The 18,719-nt window shown below is 40.2% G+C and overlaps 1 protein-coding gene across 4 annotated transcripts in view; it reads left to right on the top strand.

Moving 5' to 3' along the window:
* Positions 1-17,928, top strand: part of LOC102497714 (phospholipid scramblase 1) — a 33,315-nt gene extending 15,387 nt beyond the window's left edge. Inside the window, exons 5-8 of one of the 4 annotated variants that reach the window (XM_014585346.2) lie at positions 3,727-3,947; positions 6,656-6,817; positions 10,594-10,755; positions 17,783-17,928. In XM_014585346.2, the coding sequence (XP_014440832.1) occupies positions 3,727-3,947; positions 6,656-6,817; positions 10,594-10,755; positions 17,783-17,839 (602 nt within the window). In that variant the 3' untranslated portion in view covers positions 17,840-17,928. The other 3 variants (XM_014585345.2, XM_014585344.2, XM_014585347.2) reach the window with 3 other exon arrangements.
* The last annotated feature ends 791 nt before the right edge of the window (positions 17,929-18,719 follow it).

The following is an 18,719-nucleotide window of genomic DNA, read 5'->3' as shown; positions in this document are numbered from 1 at the left end:
GTAGGTATTCATTTTGTCGATCATATTTCTAGAAATAATATGTTTATCCAGGTAAAGCGACATCAGCCACCAGAGATGTAACACTCTGGATGACAAACCTGACTATTTACAAATGCCTCTGTTGTAATCATAGACAGTGTACGATTGTCGTCAGTTCATTTCTGAAAATGGAGTCAGACGGTAAAATATTGCTGTGATGGGCATCGCCCTTATGATTTAATAGGACTGATCTAGTAGATACTCATTTCGAACAGAAGCAACCAAGACTTAACTTTTGTTCTCCCTTCTTTACAAATCATTTTAAATAAATTTTTCACTTACATGACTACCACTCCAGCTCTTTTCTTCACAATTTCTGATCACCTTGAGAAAGGCACAGATCCTGGGACCAGCAGTTAGCGTAATGGCTATGTGGCTGGATTCCCATGTAGTCGACCGCGATTCAAGTCCTGGACCCAGCGGCTTAAACTCACGCCAGGCGCGTGTGCGTGTGTGCCCAAGAGCCCGAGAGAATGGAGGAGAAGGGATAGCGGCATGGCCATCCCCCCTGGGGGGTGATTTCTCGCTTTCTGTCTCTCTTTCTGGCAAGCGCAGGTGCCCTATAGCAAAAACCTTTCCAAAAAAAAAATGGCACAGATCCTTATCTAAACATTTTCAAATGAGTAACCAGTTTTAATTACGTGGAGATGTTTTGGAAAGTAATTTTTTGTGTCCATGGTTTCTCCTGAGAGTTCAAATGAACCTTTGTTCCATGGGCTGTGGATCGTCAGCTCCGGGGCAGGGGCACTGCGGGGCTGCAGGGTGCTGACCCGCAGGCCTGGAGGTGGGGCTTCCTAGAAGCGTGCCCCTCCTCCTGCTTAGTGCTCCTTACACCACCACGAACTTCCTTGAGTCTGGTGCTCCCTAAGTGCGTGGATAAACTTAGGAAGCCACTAGAGTTTTATGATAGCTTCCAGAGAAATGAGACCCCGTATAGATTTATGAATCACAGGGTCTTCCTTCTAGCTATATGAGTATAATGAAAATTCTGCTGCTTTTTTTTCCCCTATAGGCCCTTGTGCTTGCCAGAGACAGAGACAGAGAAAGAAAGTGAAAAAGCACTTTTGTCATCATGCTGCAATCCCGTCTCCTCCATTCTCCTCAGGATTTGGGGCACGCATGCACACACACCTGGCATGCTTTTTCAGCTTCTGGGTTCAGAACTCAAGCTGGGCAATCAGCCATGTGGGATCCAGTTACCTTAACCACCATGACACCTGGCTGGCCCACTGCCGGGTTTTCGACTATATTTATTAAAATCCATCTTCCTCTGACTGCAAAGTTTCTTTCCACATGTAGACACTAGAACGTTAATTACACAAGCACAGTAGCGGACTATGTTAAAATACATTGTTTTAATCTATTATATTTAAATTACTTGTAATGTACATTTTCGATATTTATAATTCTCCTGATTTTGTTTAGTTCTGTGAACTAAGTTTTCTCTGGAAAGGAACACTTCGTTCTTTGATAGTTTGTAGTCTGAATATTTAAAAATGTTTTATTTTATAGTACCTATTATTGAGAATATGAAACTAAAAAGCTAGACACTATATTATACAGCACTCCATTTATGCTTTTTTGATTCATAAGCTTGATGTCTATTTGTGCAACACATACATGTATTTCACTGTGGAACAGAAAGTAAATTACATACTTACTAGTTTTTTTTTTTTTTTTTTTTTGAGAGGCTTTTTTTTGGCTGTAAGGCGTGTGTGCTCTCCAGAAAGACAGAGAGAGACAGAGAGACAGAAAGCGAGAAATCACCCCCCAGGGGGATGGCCACAACGCAATCCTTTCTCCTCCATTCTCCTCTTGGGATCTTGGACATGAAGACATATGTAGCCGGCGTTAGTTTAAGCCACCGGGTCCAGGACTTGAACCACATTCAACTACATGGGAGTCTAGTGACATAGCCATTATGCCGTCTGCTGGTCCCACATACTTACTAGTTTTCAATTTTCAACTTTTTGGGAAATTTATTTTTCATAAGCTGAAGTCTATATTATTTTTTTAACATTACATATGTAGTATAAAAAGATGAATATTAGCTGATTTTTTTGCATCTGACACTATGACAGACACTTACAACTTTCTCCTTACTGAAAATGTAATAAATGCTAAAGATATAATCATATAGGGACCAGAAGTTGGAATAATGGCTATGTCGCTAGACTCCCATGTAATCGACGGCGGTTTGAGTCCTGGACTCCTGTGGCTTAAACTCACGCCGGGCACGTGTGCGTTTGTGCCCAAGATCCCAAAAGGAGAATGAAGGAGTCAAAATCACCTCTGGGGAGTGATTTCTCGCTTTCTCTCTGTCTCTCTGTCTTTCTGGTGAGCGTATGTGCCCTATAGCAAAAACCTCTCCAAAAAAAGATATAATCATATCCTTCTTTTGTTTCGTTTGTTTCATTTTCAAGTACCTGGAAAGATAAGTGTGTTCTAATAAAGGCAGAGTACAGGGCCTGCTGAGTCCCACCAGACACTTAAGAAACTGATGTTGATAGAACTTGAAAAGGACATCTTTTTATGATGTCTTTCTGTGGACATGACAAATACACATGGCTCTAGACAAGTGTTTCCACTACGTGCATCAATACGGACAGCCCTGAGTAAGGTAGCATAGGGTGTCAGCATTCAGCATCTCCGCTTCCCCCATGAAGGGATCAGCCCCTCTAAGGTGCAGAATTTGTCAGGATGCCCAGGGTCTAAATACTCTGTGAGCTGAAGCCCTGGTTGCAAAGTCTTTTCTCCCTTGCGTAGTACCCTCCTGTCACTTCTAAGCAACTACTGCTGACCTAAGCAGTGATGCGTTTCGGCTCAAGGTGACATTCCAGGTCACCTTCCACTCAGGTCACTTCTACTTTCACTCCCTCTCTTTTGACATGTGCACATTGAGAGTGAGCCCTTTTTTGCTTTCCTTTGGGCACAATGCAAAAAAAATAAGCCATGAATAGGGTTTATGAACCAAAATCTCAAACCAGTTGATTTAATAGAATATATCACAGAGCATCTGCGGCAATCCTACAGCCCTTCCGTGATACATGAAGACTACCGTAGGTGGACGTTTAATCCATGCACCTAGCACTCCTGTGCCCCCTGGAGCATTGCCCCAACCCTCAGCAGCAACGTCTCCCTTTCTGACGAGAGTCCATGTGTTAGGAAGATAGAATTTGTGTTTTGTGTGTTTCACAAAAGGACTCTGCAATTTTCCACACCTTAGTAGCCCCTCTATCTCCTTTCCCTTTTTTTTCTCTGCCCGGATAGTCTCTAAACATCTTTTTTGTTTTCCCTTTTCCTTAGGCTACATGCAGCATTATCTAAAACCAGAAGAGCTAGATATTATAGTGTCCTGGCATAACTTCAATATTTTCCCTTTCTTTCTTTCTTTTTTTTTTGTTTTGTTTATGTTTTTTGGTTTTGGTGTTGGTGGTTGTCAGAAGACAGTGTACTCACCAGAGAAAAAAGAGAGAGAGATCAACGCCCATTGTGTGATCTTGCCTTAATCTCTTTCTCTTCATTTCTCCACACATAAATGTCTGAAATGTTATTTAAGCCACCACACCAGAACTCGAATGATGGCCAACCATGCAGGATCAACTCCCTTAGCTACTGCACAACAGGCCCCAATTCAATACTCTTTTAACATAATGGTGACTGTATTCTCCTCTTCTATGCTTTTAGTCTTGACAGGTTTTGAAACTGCTAACAAATATGAAATTAGGAACCGCCTGGGAGAGAGAATTTACTTTGCAGTAGAATATAATGATTGCTGTACTAGAAATTGCTGTGGATATAGTAGGCCTTTCACCATGAAGATTATGGATAATATGCGACGAGAAGTCATAATTCTGGAGAGACCATTAAGATGTAACAGCTGCTTTTGCCCCTGCTGCCTTCAGAAGGTCTGTGAGCTATTATTATGCTAGCTTGTAAACCATTCAGTTAGAATTTTCATCCTTTCTTTTTTTTTTAAATTATTTTTTATTTTTAAATTTAATTTTATTTATTTATTTTAATTTGCCCAGAGAGGGACAGAGCAAGAGTAAAGACAGAGAGAGAAGGCAAGTGAGAAAGCAAGCTGCCAGGTTCGGGATTTGGATCATGGTCAGCCATGTGGGAGTCCAGTGCCCTTGAACACCACACCACCTGCTGGCCCCAGAGTTTACACCCTTTCATTAAGTCTATATAATCAAATGTAATGAAAAGAAAATTGATCCATAATTCAGTTGTTTTAGAGTCAATTTCATAAGAAGGAAGTCAGGTGGCCCTTACTGAATAGTCAGCCCCATGTTCCCACCTGGTGTACCTCATGGCGGTGTGCAACAGCTTAACAAAAAGAGCTCTTGATTTTTGAGGAAAGCTCAGATAGAGCTCCTTGGTCAAATAAATCATGAGAAATAACAATCAGAGGCATGGCCAGAGCTGGTGAAATTGCACTATTCGGAATATTCTAGAATACCATTTAGGAACATATAGAAGGAGAAATAAGGGGAAGAACAAATGTGTTTATCTTGCAATTTTGGCCAATCTACTAAGGGACTAACTCAGGAGAAGGTACTCCTAAAAAATGTTATCTCCTATGTTTTTCATTTCTCTTTTTCTTATTTATTTATTTATTTTTTAATATACATCTGTGTCCTCTGTATGAGAAATACCCTGGGGAGGGGGGCATCTTTCCTTCTGTAAGACCAGCTGTCTGATCCATATTACTTAAAAACCTACTCAAAGAATGTGGTTTTCAGAGAAGACACTAGGGAACAGACCTTATAGAAAACTGGATTTTGGCTGAGTCCCATTAGCCCAAGACCAGCTCTGCCTGAGTAGCTCAGTCATTCCACACAGGTTTCTGTGCCAACATGCCACAGAGACAGATACGTTATTTCAGTCTGACACTGAGTTTCTTTGAAAGGAAAACTATACTGTGTGTGTGTGTAAATATTCTTTTTTTAAAAAAACTTTATGTAATTTGACCAGAGAATGAGAGAGAGAGAGAGTAAGAGGGAAAGTAAGAAAGCAAGCCTCTAGGTCTGGAATTTGAACCATGGTCGGCCATGTGGGAGTCCAGTACCCTTAAACACCATGCCACCTGCTGGCCCCTCTACAAATATTCTTTTTTTTTCTTTATAATTTTTTAAATTATTTTATTTATTCATTCATTTATTTTCATTTGACCAGAAAGAGACAGACAGACAGACAGAGGAAGAGAGAAAGGAAGCCACCAGGTATATATTCTTATATATACCTAAGAATATTTGAGGAAAAGATAAGAGTTTGAAGAGAAATGCTCTACAATTTGAATACTACGTTGACATGCATTTCACTGTCTGATCTTTTACAGAGGTTCCAGGAGGGCCTCATTTAAAGATGAGTATACTGAGGCCCTCCCCAGGCTGCCCAGCTAATAAAGAGCAAAGCCACTCTTCCAGTCCACATGTTCTTTTCCTTACGACACCATTGGCATTTGTATTTGAAAATCACACGGGTGATCAGCGTTATGTGGGCCAAATTGCAACATGAACAGATTTGTTCTTTCCGTCATGACTTCTTCCATGTGATCCTGGAATGATATTCTAGGATATTTTGAATAGTGCAACTCTGCTGGCTCTGGCCATGCCTCTGATAGTCACTGCCTTTAAGTGATTTGACCTAAGAGCTCGATCTAACCTTTCCTGGAATATCAATCAGTAACTCTCTTCTGCCAGCTGTTGCTCAGCCCCAGGAAACACACCACACAGGAACGTGGGCTAAGGTTAACCATGCGCTAGGGTTCCTATGATTTTCTTCCTATACAGAGAAGCTGCTGTTTTAAGAGTTTCAAGAAAGGGACCAGCAGTTAGCGTAATGGCTATGTCGCTGGACTCCCACGTAGTCAACTGTGGTTCATGTCCCAGACCCGGTGGCTTAAAACTCACGCCGGGCATGTGTGCGTGAGGGCCTAAGATCCCAAGAGGAGAATGGAGGAGAAGGGATTGCGGTGTGGCCATCCCCCCTGAGGGGTGATTTCTCGCTTTCTGTCTCTCCATCTCTCTCTGTCTGGCGAGCACATGCGCCCTATAGAGAAAAACCTCTCCAAAAACAGTTTCAAGAAAATACTTCCTTGGGGGACCAGCAGGTGGCGTGGTGGTTAAGGTGCTAGACACTCCCCACCATGGCCTACCAAGGTTTGGGTCCAGGATCTGGTGGCTTGCTTTCTCACTTTCCTTCTCTCTGTGTGTCTGTGTGTCTCTGGTCAAATGAAAATAAATGAATGAATAAATAAAATTAAATAAGTAATTCTTTAAAGAAAAAAGAAAATACTTTCTTAATAATTTAGAGTTTTCTTAACTATAGAAATTTAGGAATAGACAAGGCCAGGAGATCAGTGCTATTCCTGTAGCCTGCCCACATTTTTGCTCATTTCTTCCACCTCAAAGCTGAGGGATACGGTGTGAGTTAACGGACCTCTCTTTCCGTAATCGCATACTCTACGAAACAGGCGAAGTAATCTGTCGCATCAACTTAGTAAGGGTGTTTTGTGAATTAAGTGGCATTTAAGAAACTGTTCAGTAAATGAGAGCTCTTACGCCTGATGATGGTGGTGACTTTTACATATATTCTTTTGCTTTTGTAGATAGAAATCCAAGCTCCTCCTGGTGTACCAATCGGTTACATTAGTCAGAAGTGGCACCCGTATCTGCCAAAGTTTACAATTCAAAATGAGCAGAAAGAGGATGTCATGAAAATTATCGGCCCGTGTCTTATGTGCAGCTGCTGTGGAAATGTGGATTTTGAGGTAAGAGCAGTTAGAATGTTTTTTGTTTGTTTGTTTGTTTGCTTTTTGGAGAGGTTTTCGCTATAGGGCACGTGCACTCGCCAGACAGACAGAGAGAGACATAGAGACAGAAAGTGAGAAATCACCCCCTGGGGGGATGGTCATGCCGCAATCCCTTCTCCTCCATTCTCCTCTTGGGATCTTGGGCACGCACGCACATGCGCCTGGCGTGAGTTTTAAGCCACCAGGTCCGGGACGCGAACCGCGGTCGACTATGTGGGAGTCCAGCGACATAGCCATTATGCTAACTGCTGGTTCCCAAGCAGTAAGAATGTTTTTACGATTGGCCTCTCTATTTTAAGTAGAATATAGTTTTTGGGTTTTTTTGAAGAATTATTTTCTCTTGGGGCCGGCAGGTGGCGTAGTAGATAAATATCCTGGATTCCCACATGGCCGACCATAGTTCGAGTCCCAGCGGCTCGCTTTCTCACTTTTTCTTTCTCTCTGTCTCTGGTTAAATGGAAGAAATGATAAGAACAAATCTAATTAAATAAATAAATAATTCTTTAAAAAATTTTTAAAAAGAGAATCATTATATTGTAATTAATTTATTTTAATTTGACCAGACACACACACACACGGGGGGGAGGGAGGGGAGAGAGAAAGAAAGAGAGAGAGAGAGAGCGGACTAGAGAGAAAGAAAGAGAAAGAAAGTGAGAAAGCAAGCCACCAGGTCCAGGACTTGAACTTGAACCGTGGTCAACCATGTGGGAGTGTCTAGCGCCTTAACCACCACACCACCTGCTAGTCTCCTTTAAGTAGAATATAATGTTGCAAGCTATTACAAATACACAAAGTGTTTATATACTGACAGCTCAAGAGAGGAATAACATGCTCATATATTTAACGTTGGCCAGCCCAGTAGTCACGTGCATTACTCTGATTAAAGGTCAGTGTTGATTAATACTAAATGAGAGAGAAGAGAAGCAGAGCTTTGAAGTCAAGTAAAACCAAGCAACACATCTACCACTTAAACTTGACATTCTCCATGTGGTGATCCTGAATGTTATCCATTTTAAATAAAATGCTAACCTTCACCTAGTCAGGGCCATCTAAGTCTGGTTGCCAGAACATACGTATGCTTCCTTATTTGGAAATACAGACTGCCAGTGCTCTGAGTCATCTTTAGGTCTGACATCTTTGAATTCTTAGGAAAAACTCAACATGCAAAGAAATTTTTAAGAACGTTAATAAACATACTACCACTCTCTGGGGTTCCTCTGTTATCTTTGTACTTTATTATATTAGGTTATTGAAAACCATAGTATGTTTGTGCTGGGACTTGTTCTGCCTGAACATGTTTTTCTGAGTGGAGAAGGCTGTGGATTAGAAATAGACACAATAATAAACACACAAAGACACACAGGTATAGAAAAACGAGGATCGGGTGGGCCCAGCTTCTCTGATGGAGGAAACTGGTCTCAGGTTTATTCTTTCAAAGGGCAGAAAATGGCAGAAGTGGAAATGGGATGCAAAGAGAATGGGGGAGAAGGAAATGGCATGCAAAGCCAGTCTGGGGGTGTAAATCATCTGAAGATGTGAAAATGACTGGCGCCATTTAATTTCTCTGATCTCTTTGGGGGACAATCTGATAAACACATGTGACTTTCTTTGGCCTGATGCTGGCAATATCGGGGTATTGGGTATCAACAACAGGAAGATAACGACTGATAGTAGGCAGATACTGCTTTCCTATGCAGATGCTTCTCAAGAGCCCTGCTAGAGTAGCCTACAGAAGCGTTTCTGCATGTGTCTAAAGGTCACATGTTTTCTCAGACTGGTTGCTCTCCACATGTTTATATATTTCTTATCATATGGACAAATTTTATTCTGCAGTTCTTCAAAAGATGGCCTAGCCTTGGACCAGTCTTGTAGTCTAGTAGTTAAGAGAGTCAAATCCCAAATGGTCAATGGATGTTCAAAATCTGGCCTCAGTGCATTGAAAAACATGCCAAGCACATGTGTATAGATGCCCAAGATGCCAATAGGACAGAAAAATGGAGAAGAAGGGATTGTGATGTGACCACACTCCATTGAAGATTGCTTTCTCTCTCACTCTTTCTCTGTTTCTCTCTCTCTCATGAGTACACCTGCCATCTCACAATTAAAAATAAAATAGAGACCAATAGATGGCATAATGACTCCCATGTAGTCAACCATGGCTTAAATTCACTCTGGGTGCACATGCATGTGTGCCCAAGATCCCAAGAGGAGAATGGAGGAGAAGGGATTGCGGTGTGGCCACCTCTCCCCTCCCCTCGGAAGGTGATTTCTCACTTTCTGTCTCTCTGTCTCTCTGCCTTTTTGCTGAGTGCACGTGCCCTACAGCAAAAAAACCTCTCCAAAAAATTGAATAAAATAAATAAAACAACACAAGACGGAATGATGGCCTAACCTTCTAGTCCAATTTAGTTGCAGATGTTTAAAAATTAAGGAATTTTATAACAATCTTGTTATACTGGTTCTCTTGGAAAAATAGAAAATCTATTAACTGGGGCCACACGTCCACAGAATGTGGAAGGACTACCCTAAAGCTGAGTAGGGCTGCCCCTCATGATGACGTATGATAGCACTGGCAGTGTCTCCGTGTCTTCTTGAGGTTCAGACTATCCAGCTTCATCGTGGTCATCGTCTGTATTCCTTCTCTCATAAGAAGGTTTTAAAAACCTCTATTAGACCCTGGCAGTATGAAGATAAATCCTTCTCATTGACGTCATAGTCTAGTGACAGAGATGGGCAATTCTAAGAATACCCATGTGATATAGAGACTTTTAAAAGAGAGAGATAGAAAGTGAGAAATCACCCCCCAGGGGGGATGGCCACACTGCAATCCCTTCTCCTCCATTTGACTCTCGGGATCTTGGACATGCACGCACATGCACCTGGCATGAGTTTAAGTCACTGGGTCTGGGATTCAAACCACGGTCGACTACATGGGAGTTCAGCGACATAGCCATTATACTAACTGCTGGTCCCAATATATTTATTATCTCACAAATACCAACTTATGATTTCTAGAGGTCAGTTTATTAGAGAGAAGGACTATAGCTAAAAATTATCTAGACCTTGTAACTTATGAGTTGTAAGTAATCATTCATATTTACGATTTTAAAATTATATTTTCTACTTCTTAAATATCAATACATTTGGACAAATTTTGAAATTTTTGTACTATACAAATTAAAACGGAGAAATACTACATCTATTCATTCTATTGGTGATCACAGCGGCTGATAAGTTATCTTCTGCATTTTTGAAACTTAAAAATATATCAAAATTGGGGCCAGCAGATGGCGTACTGGTTGCCTCACTGGACTCCCGCATGGCTAACTGTAGTTTGAGCCCCAGACCTAGTAACTTATGAAGGGAACGTGTGTGTATGCCCAAGATCCTGGGAGGAGAAGGGACTGTAGTGTGGCCCTCCATCAGAAGGTAATTTCTCACATTCCCTCTCACTGTCTCTGTCTCTCTTTCCAGCCAGCACACATGCCTTCAGGCAAAATCCTCTAAAAAATATCAAAATTGGGGGCCGGCAGGTGGCATGGTAGTTAAGGGTGCTGGACTCCAACATGGCTGACTGTGGTTCAAGTCCCAGACCTTGCTTTCTCACTTTCTCTCTCTCATTCTTTCTCTCTCTTGGCAAATTAAAATAAGTAAATAAAGTTATATAAAATAATTCTTTAAAAAATCAAAATTAAAATTCTTTAAGACTTTATTTTTGTTTGTTTGAAATTTAGATTAGATCACTTGATGAAACAACTGTGCTTGGCAGGATTTCCAAGCACTGGTCTGGGATTTTGAAAGAAGTGTTTACAGATACTGATGACTTTGGGGTCTATTTTGCCTTAGACCTTGATGTTAAAATGAAAGCTGTGATGATTGGTGCTTGTCTTCTCATCGTAAGTATTTCCTTGCTAATCTTGATTAGAGAATGGTTTGGCTAAAATAAGCCTGAAATAATTCAGTAAATTGTACATTTACAAATTACCTTTTTAAATCTGGAGGACTTAAACAAGGATTCCCATTTAATTAGAGTTAGAAATTCTCTTCTGTCCTGACTCTCTGGGTTGATAGATGGTTATTTTCTGTGTGAAGAGTCTATGTACTTCCATATGGCACGAGAAGGAACTTCTATGTTAAGATAAGGCCCTGGTTTGGGGAAGAAGGGATTATTATTATTTTGTTTATTTGTTTGTTTTTGTTTTTGGAGAGATTTTCGCTATAGGGCATGTGCGCTCGCCAGACAGACAGAGACATAGAGACAGAAAGTGAGAAATCACCCCCCAGGGGGGATGGTCACGCCGCAATCTCTTCTCCATTCTCCTCTCAGGATCTTGGGCACGCACGCACACGCGCCCGGCGTGAGTTCTAAGCCACTGGGTCCGGGATGCAAACCGCGGTCGACTACGTGGGGGTCCAGTGACATAGCCATTACGCTAACTGCTGGTTCCCACGAAGGGATTATTTTTTAAAAAAGCTAAGATGATTCTTTAGAGAAGAATTTGAAAATCTAGGTTTACATGGAATAAAATTTGGGAAACACAGAAGTATTATTCTGGCTAATTATTAAACGAAATGATCTAATTAAGTGTATAAACCTCAATAATAATAATAGATGGGGAAGTCTTCAAAATGTTCTCACAAAATACATATTATTAAAAAAAACACTATACATGAATTTCAAATATTTTTGCGCCAGTATGAACTCATTCATCAATTCCATTCTTCTGTACTCAAATATCCAGCCAAGCCTATAGCTTCAACTTCCCATTTATAGAAAATATATGGGATACAGCATTGATTCAGAAATTGTCTTCGTATCAGAATCACTGAGGGAACTTTAAAAAACAATCCCAATTCTCAGGCTATATCATAGCTCAACTAAATTATGTATTCAGAATAAAAAATTTGTATGATGCTGCAGGTGATTTCAAAATGTACTCAAAATTCAGGAACTGTGGGAACAGAGCAAGGATTCTCATACTTAGCTGCCTAGGAAATACATGGGTGACTTTCAAACTCCCCATGGCCAGATTGCACCCAGATCTATGGAATCAAAATCTTTGGAGGTGGGACCAAACTGTCAACCTGTTTAAAACTCCCAGGTGAGTCCACTGTGTATGCAAGGGCTGGCCTTGTAGCCTAGTGGTTAAGAGAGTCAAATCCCATATGGCAGATTGTCATTTGAATACTGGCTTCAGCGGCTTGGAAAACATACTGAGTATGTTTTCATGCCCCACATCTCAACAGGAATGAGAAAGAAAGAGAAGGGATTTTAGCACACCACATCCCATTGGGGCTACTTTCTCTGTCTCTTTCTGTCTCTATGTCTCCCTCAGGTGAATGCTCACACCTCCTGAGGGAAAGAAAAGGTCAAACACTTCATCTTAAACATTAATTTGGAGAAGAAATCAGAAAAAAAAAGACTAAAAGACTAAAAGGTGATAGACTATACAACTAAATGCAATTTCCTTAACAAACAAATGTCAAGGAAATAAAAAAAATAAAATTTAACAAGAGGTAGACTTTAGTGACATTCACCTTGTATAGCAAACCACTCATTATAATTAAAACTTGTAATGGAACTTAGTGTAGTCTGCTAATTTTCTCTGTGCCTCCAAATGGGTAAGCAGTAGCTTCAAGTTTTTTCTTTCTTATCCTTTTTCTCTAGATCTTAGTTGCTAACAATTTACCCTGCTCAAATAAGCAGATGGAGACTCAGTACATAGGCATTCTCATATAAGTGACCATATCTTGAACAAAAATGTTTCTCTGCAGAAAAGTCAACTGACCCTAAGTTGATCATCTATGAGCTTGACTTGCAAAAATCAGCAGGAACAAAGACCATAATTGCTTAATGATGCCTCGAGGTCTACAGCTGCAAGTCACATCAATGATAGAGATGGCAAAATTTCTCCCCTCACTTTTCATGTTTCAGCTGTAAAAACCTCTGGAGGCAGCTTACGAGATGGGATTTGAGATGTTCCTTCGAATCCCGTCTTTATATATTTATTTATTTATTATTAGTAGTTTTTTCATCACCCTTTGTTTAAATGAAGATCTTTCTCTGCCCTAAACTCCAGTGGCTTAGCTACTGGGTACACCGGTAAGTTGGACACATACACTCCGGTTCAGTAATAATAGGGTTCCTTATCACTAATACAATTTGTAGGCCATGTTTGGGCACTTATTTGAACAAACTAATACAAAGACATTTATGAAGCATTCAGAGAAGTTTGAACATTGCGTGAGTAGTTAGTATGAATAAATTGTATTAGTATTAATATATAATAATTTATTATATCAATAAATATTAATGTAAATTAATAATTAATCTTAGAGATGTGATCATGATATTATGGTTACATAAAGGCAAAACAGAGGGGCTGGCAAGTGGCTTGATGGTTAAGGTCATTGGACTCCCATGTGGCCGATCACAGTTCAAGTCCCGGACCTGACGACTTGCTTTCTCACTCTCTTTGTCCCTCTCTGGTCAAATGTAAATAAACACATAAGTAGAGTTGAATAAAAATTTTTTTACAAAAGCAAAACAGAGTCCATATCTTTTAGCAGTACATACTGAAGTTCTGGGGATTTGCTTTTAAATAATTTCAAAAATTTGTATTTTATTTATTTATTGGAGAGCATATGCTCATGCATGAGAAAAAGGAGAAAGAGAGGTCACTCTCAACAAGGTCTTGTTATATTTTGACCCCTTTCACCAGTCTCCTCAGGGTTCAGGGTGCCCATGCATGTGCTCCCAGCGTGTTTTCCGGTTGACTGGGGGATCTGATCCTGTGGTCAGCCATGTGGTTTCTAGCACTGTAGCTCAGAATGTTATGGACTATGCTACCTGACGAGGCCTGGAATTTGCTCTTTTTACATTTTTATTTAAGTACCAGAGGGCACATGCACTCACCAGAGAGACAGAGAGCATTCTCCAATGGGCATGTCCCACCAGAATCCTTTTTCCTCTATTTCTGTATCCCGTCAGGATTTGGGGCATGCTCATACACGTGCCCGGCATATTTTTCAAGCTGCCAGAGCCATGCAGGATCCAGCTTTCTATACATAGCTCTTTACCGTGCTCATGGGGCAACACTAGGGGTAAGGCTAGGGAGACATAAGGTACGGAAAGCAGATTAAATAATATGGCCATGCTATTAATTACTGCCTGAGGTAAAGGATCTCTGGGACTTCATTATGCTATCCTAATTTGGGTGATGAAATTTTAAGTGTAGCGGAATACATGGTGGCACAGTGGTAAAACTTGATGCTCTTGGAGGCTGGGCCACATGGGAAGGTTCCAGGTTTGTGTTCAGAGACCTCCTTGAATACACTAGGCAGAGGGACTAGCAGACGGCTTCACGGGTATGTTGCTGGACTCCCATGTAGTCGACTATGGTTCAAAACCCAGACCCAGTGGCTTAAAACACCCCCCTGGTGTGTGTGTGTATGTGTACCCAAGATCCTAAGAGGAGAATGGAGGAGAAGGGATTGCAGCATGGCCATCCCTCTGAGGGGGTGATTTCTCTCTGTCTCCCCAGTAGTGCATGTTCCCTGCAGCAAAAATCTCTCTGGAAAAAAAGTAGAAGATAATATAGCAGGCACTTGTGCTGTGACTGAGGGCTTGCTGAAGGAGGGGGGGATTGCAGCGTCAAGACCCTGCCGCGGTACTCTTTGTCTCTGCTTGTTCTCATGACATAAACAAACAAACTAAAATTTTAAATAAACCCTGGTTCTATTCATTTTATTTTAAGGACAAATGATAATTGGAAATAATTTGGATACAAAGTGATGCCTCAATATCTGTTTACCTTGTGGATGATTAAATCAAATATATCCATCACCTCACCTACTTCCTATTTAAATGATGAGAAGATTTAAAGTCTATTTTTAAGCAATTTTGAAATGTATAGTATGTTAAATATAATCACCATGCTATGAAATAGATCACTAGAATTTATTCTTCTTCCTTAAGTGAAACTGAGAAGCTTTGACCATCACCCTTTTCCCCCCAAATCAACCTTTTAATCCCAGGCTCTGGTAACCACATTTCTGCTCTCTATTTGACCTTTTTAGATGCCATATGTAAGTGTGATCAGATAGTATTTGCACTTCGTGCCTGACTTATTTCAGTTAGCAAAATGTTTTCCAAGTTCATTAATGCTGTTTCGAATGACAGAATTCCCTTTTCAAGGCTATATACTATTCCAGTGAGTATATATACACACCATATTTTCTCTATCCATTCATTGTTGGACTTTTAGACTGGTTCAATGTCTTTGTTACTGTGAAAAATGCTGCACTCAACATGGTTATGCAGATACTTCTTTGGCATACTAATCTCAACTCCTTTGGAACCCCAGAAGTGAGATCACTGGATAATAATGTAATTCTATTTTAGTGTTTGGATTTTTGTTTTGTTTTTCTTTCTCTTTCTTTTTTTCTTTCTTCCTTCCCTTCTTTCTTTCTTTTTTTCTTTCTTCCTTCCTTCCTTCCTTTCTTTCTTTCTTTCTTTCTTTCTTTCTTTCTTTCTTTCTTTCTTTCTTTTCTTTTCTTTTTTAATATTTTTGCCACAGGATGTGTATGCTAACTGGAGTGAGACAGTGAGAGGGAAAAGGAGAAATCACATCCCCCCAAGGGGGATGGCCATGCCACAATCCCTTCTCCCCTTTCTTCTCCTGGGATTTTGGGCAGGCATGCAAACGTGCCCAGCATGATATTCAAGCTGCCATGTCCAGCGGTTGAATCACTTGAACCACAGCCATGTGGGCGTCCAGTGCCTTCACCACCATGCCACCTGCTGGTCCCTCTATTTTAGTGTTTTTCTTTTTTTTTTCAATTTCTATGCTGTTTTCTTGACTATACTAATTTATATTTCCACAAGCAGTGTACCAGGATTGCCTTTTCTCCCCAGCCTTGCCAATGTATATATTTCATCTTTTTCTGTAATAGCCATTCTAAATGTTAGGTGATACCTCTTTATGGTTTTAATTTACATTTTCCTAATGATTAGTGATGTTGAGAAATATTTTTCAAACACCTGTGGCCGTTTGTATGTCTTTTTCTGAGAAATGTCTGTTCAGGTCCTTTTCCCATTTTAAAATCATGTTTATCTGTCTTCTTGCTATAGGGTTGGGTTCCTTAGATATTTCAGATTAGCCACTTATCGGATGTACAGTTTGCAAATATTTTCTCCCAGTTCATGGGTTGTCTCTTAACTCTATTAGTTATTTCCTTTGCTGTGCAAAAGTTGTTTTTTTTTTTTTTTTTTTTTTGGTAGTGTTTTTTCATATGTTGCCTCGTTGCTATAGGGCACGTGTGCTCACCAGACAGACAGACAGAGACAGACAGAAAGCGAGAAGTCATCCCCCGGGGGGGGGGGGGGGCCACGCCACAATCCCTCCTCCTCCATTCTCCTCTCAGGATCTTGGGCACGCATGCACACGCGCCCGGCGTGAGTTTAAGCCACCAGGTCCAGGACTCGAACCACGGTTGATTACATGGGAGCCCAGTTACATAGCCATTATGCTAACTGCGCTGGTCCCAAAAGTTTTTCAGTTTGGTGCAATGCCATCTGTCCCCTTTTGTTGCTGCTTTTTGATATCATATTCCAGAGATCAATTCCCAGATCAACGTGGCAGAACTTTTTCCCTTTTTTTTCCTTTTCTTATATTTATATCATTAATTGGTTTTGAGTTGACTTTTGTATATGATGTGAAATAACAGTCTAATTTCAGTCTTCTCCTAGTGGATTTATAGTGTTCAGCATTTATGGAGGGGACTATCCTTTCCCTATTGTGCATTCTTGGTACCTGTGTTGAAAATCAATTGACCATAAGTGTGTGAGTTTATTTCTGGGCTTTCTATCCAATTCTATTGGTTGGTATGTCAGCTTTTATGCCAGTATCATGTTGTTATATTACTGATTTGTAACACATTTTAAATTGGGTAGAGTGATACCTTTAGCTTTGTTCTTGTTCAAGATTGCCTTGGTTACTAGATGTCTTTTGTATTTCTATTACATTTTAGAATTCTTTTTTCTATTTCTGTGACAGATATTATAAGGATTTTCATAGGGATTGTATTGAATCTGTAGATCACCTAGAGTAGTATGAACAGCTTATCAATATTAACTCTTCAAATCCATGAACATAGGATAGCTTTCCATTTATTTTTGTATTTTTCAGTTTCTTTCACCAATGTCCTATAATTTTTAGTGTACAGACCTTTTATCTCTTAGATTAAATTTATTATGAAATATTTTATTTTCTCTGATGCTATTATAAATGAGATGATTTTTAAAAGTTGCTATAGGGTGAATGTGCTCGCTGGAGAGAGACAGAAAGAGAGAGAGAGGGAAAGTGAGAAATCACACTCCCAGGAAAATGGGCCAATCTGCAATCCCTTCTCTTCTATTCTCTTCTCAGAATGTTGTGCCAGCATGATTTTCAAGCTGCTGGGTCCAGAACTTGAACTGCACAGCCAGCCATGTGGGATCCAGCTATCTTAACTGCCACACCATCTACTGGCCCAAGAGTGTTTTCTTAATATGTTGTTTATGGAACTCCAGTCAGAAAAAAGTTGTATTATTAGAGTAAGACTATAAAAGGTTGAAGAAAAAAATATTAAAGTGGAAGATTCCAAGGGGGACAAGAAAAAGTGATATTTAAAGAAATTATGAGAGGATTAATTAAATTCTTACAGGTGTCAAGAAATGAACAGGATTATAAGTCAATTGCTATTAAAATAGAAAGCTGAAGGTAAAGTTTATATATTTTTTCTGTATTGTTTCTTACACTTAATTTCTCTTATTTAACAGGTATGTCACTGTGTTTCATCAGCTCCCTTAGCATATCTGCATCTAAGAATTGATCTCTTTGGTTGCTGAAAACTTATTTCTGTATTTCTGTTTTTATCTAGGACTTCATGTTTTTTGAAGACAATGTATTCCAGGGACAAAAACTATTCGTGTGTTAGAGGATTAATTAAAGTTGTCTCAGAAAATTTGAAGTCTGTACATTGATTGGAATGATCTATGACCTGGTGTATAAAATAAATTGAAATGTTAAAAGAAATAATTTTATTTTCTCTCTCTATTTTTTTTTTTTTGGAGAGGTTTTTGCTACAGGGCGTGTGAGCTCGCCAGACAGACAGAGAGAGACAGAGAGACAGAGAGACAGAAAGCAAGAAATTGCCCTGCGGGGGTGGGGGGGTGGACACACTGCAATCCCTTCTTCTCCATTCTCCTCTCGGTATCTTGGGCACACACGCACATGTGCCTGGCGTGAGTTTAAGCCACTGGGTCCGGGACTCAAACCACGGTCGACTACATGGGAGTTCAGCGACATAGCCATTGTGCTAACTGCTGGTCCCTTATTTTCTATATTAAAATTACTTATACATGTGTGAATAAAGTTGTGATGTACATAGTTCCAGGTATGTGATTCCACTTTTTTTTTTGTTTTTTTGTTTTTTTGTTTTGGAGAGGTTTTCGCTATAGGGCGTGTGCGCTCACCAGACAGACAGAGAGAGACAGAGAGACAGAAAGCGAGAAATCACCCCCCAGGGGGGATGGTCACTCCGCAATCCCTTCTCCTCCATTCTCCTCTCGGGATCTTGGGCACGCACACACATGTGCCCGGCGTGAGTTCTAAGCCACCGGGTCCGGGACGCGAACCTCGGTCGACCACGTGGGAATCCAGTGACATAGCCATTATGCTAACTGCTGGTTCCCTGTGATTCCACTTTTTAAATTATACAATTTATTTCTGTATCCCTACTTTACACATGTTTTATACATTTTCCTTAATCATTATATATTTAGAGAAATATCAAAATTTTTATATTTAGGCATAAA

The sequence above is a fragment of the Tupaia chinensis genome, unplaced genomic scaffold (genome assembly GCF_000334495.1).
Source record: "Tupaia chinensis unplaced genomic scaffold, TupChi_1.0 Scaffold149537_1, whole genome shotgun sequence".
NCBI classification, from domain to species: domain Eukaryota; kingdom Metazoa; phylum Chordata; class Mammalia; order Scandentia; family Tupaiidae; genus Tupaia; species Tupaia belangeri.
The sequence above is the reverse complement of the archived record's forward strand: the minus strand, read 5'-3'. Positions and strand labels throughout refer to the sequence as shown.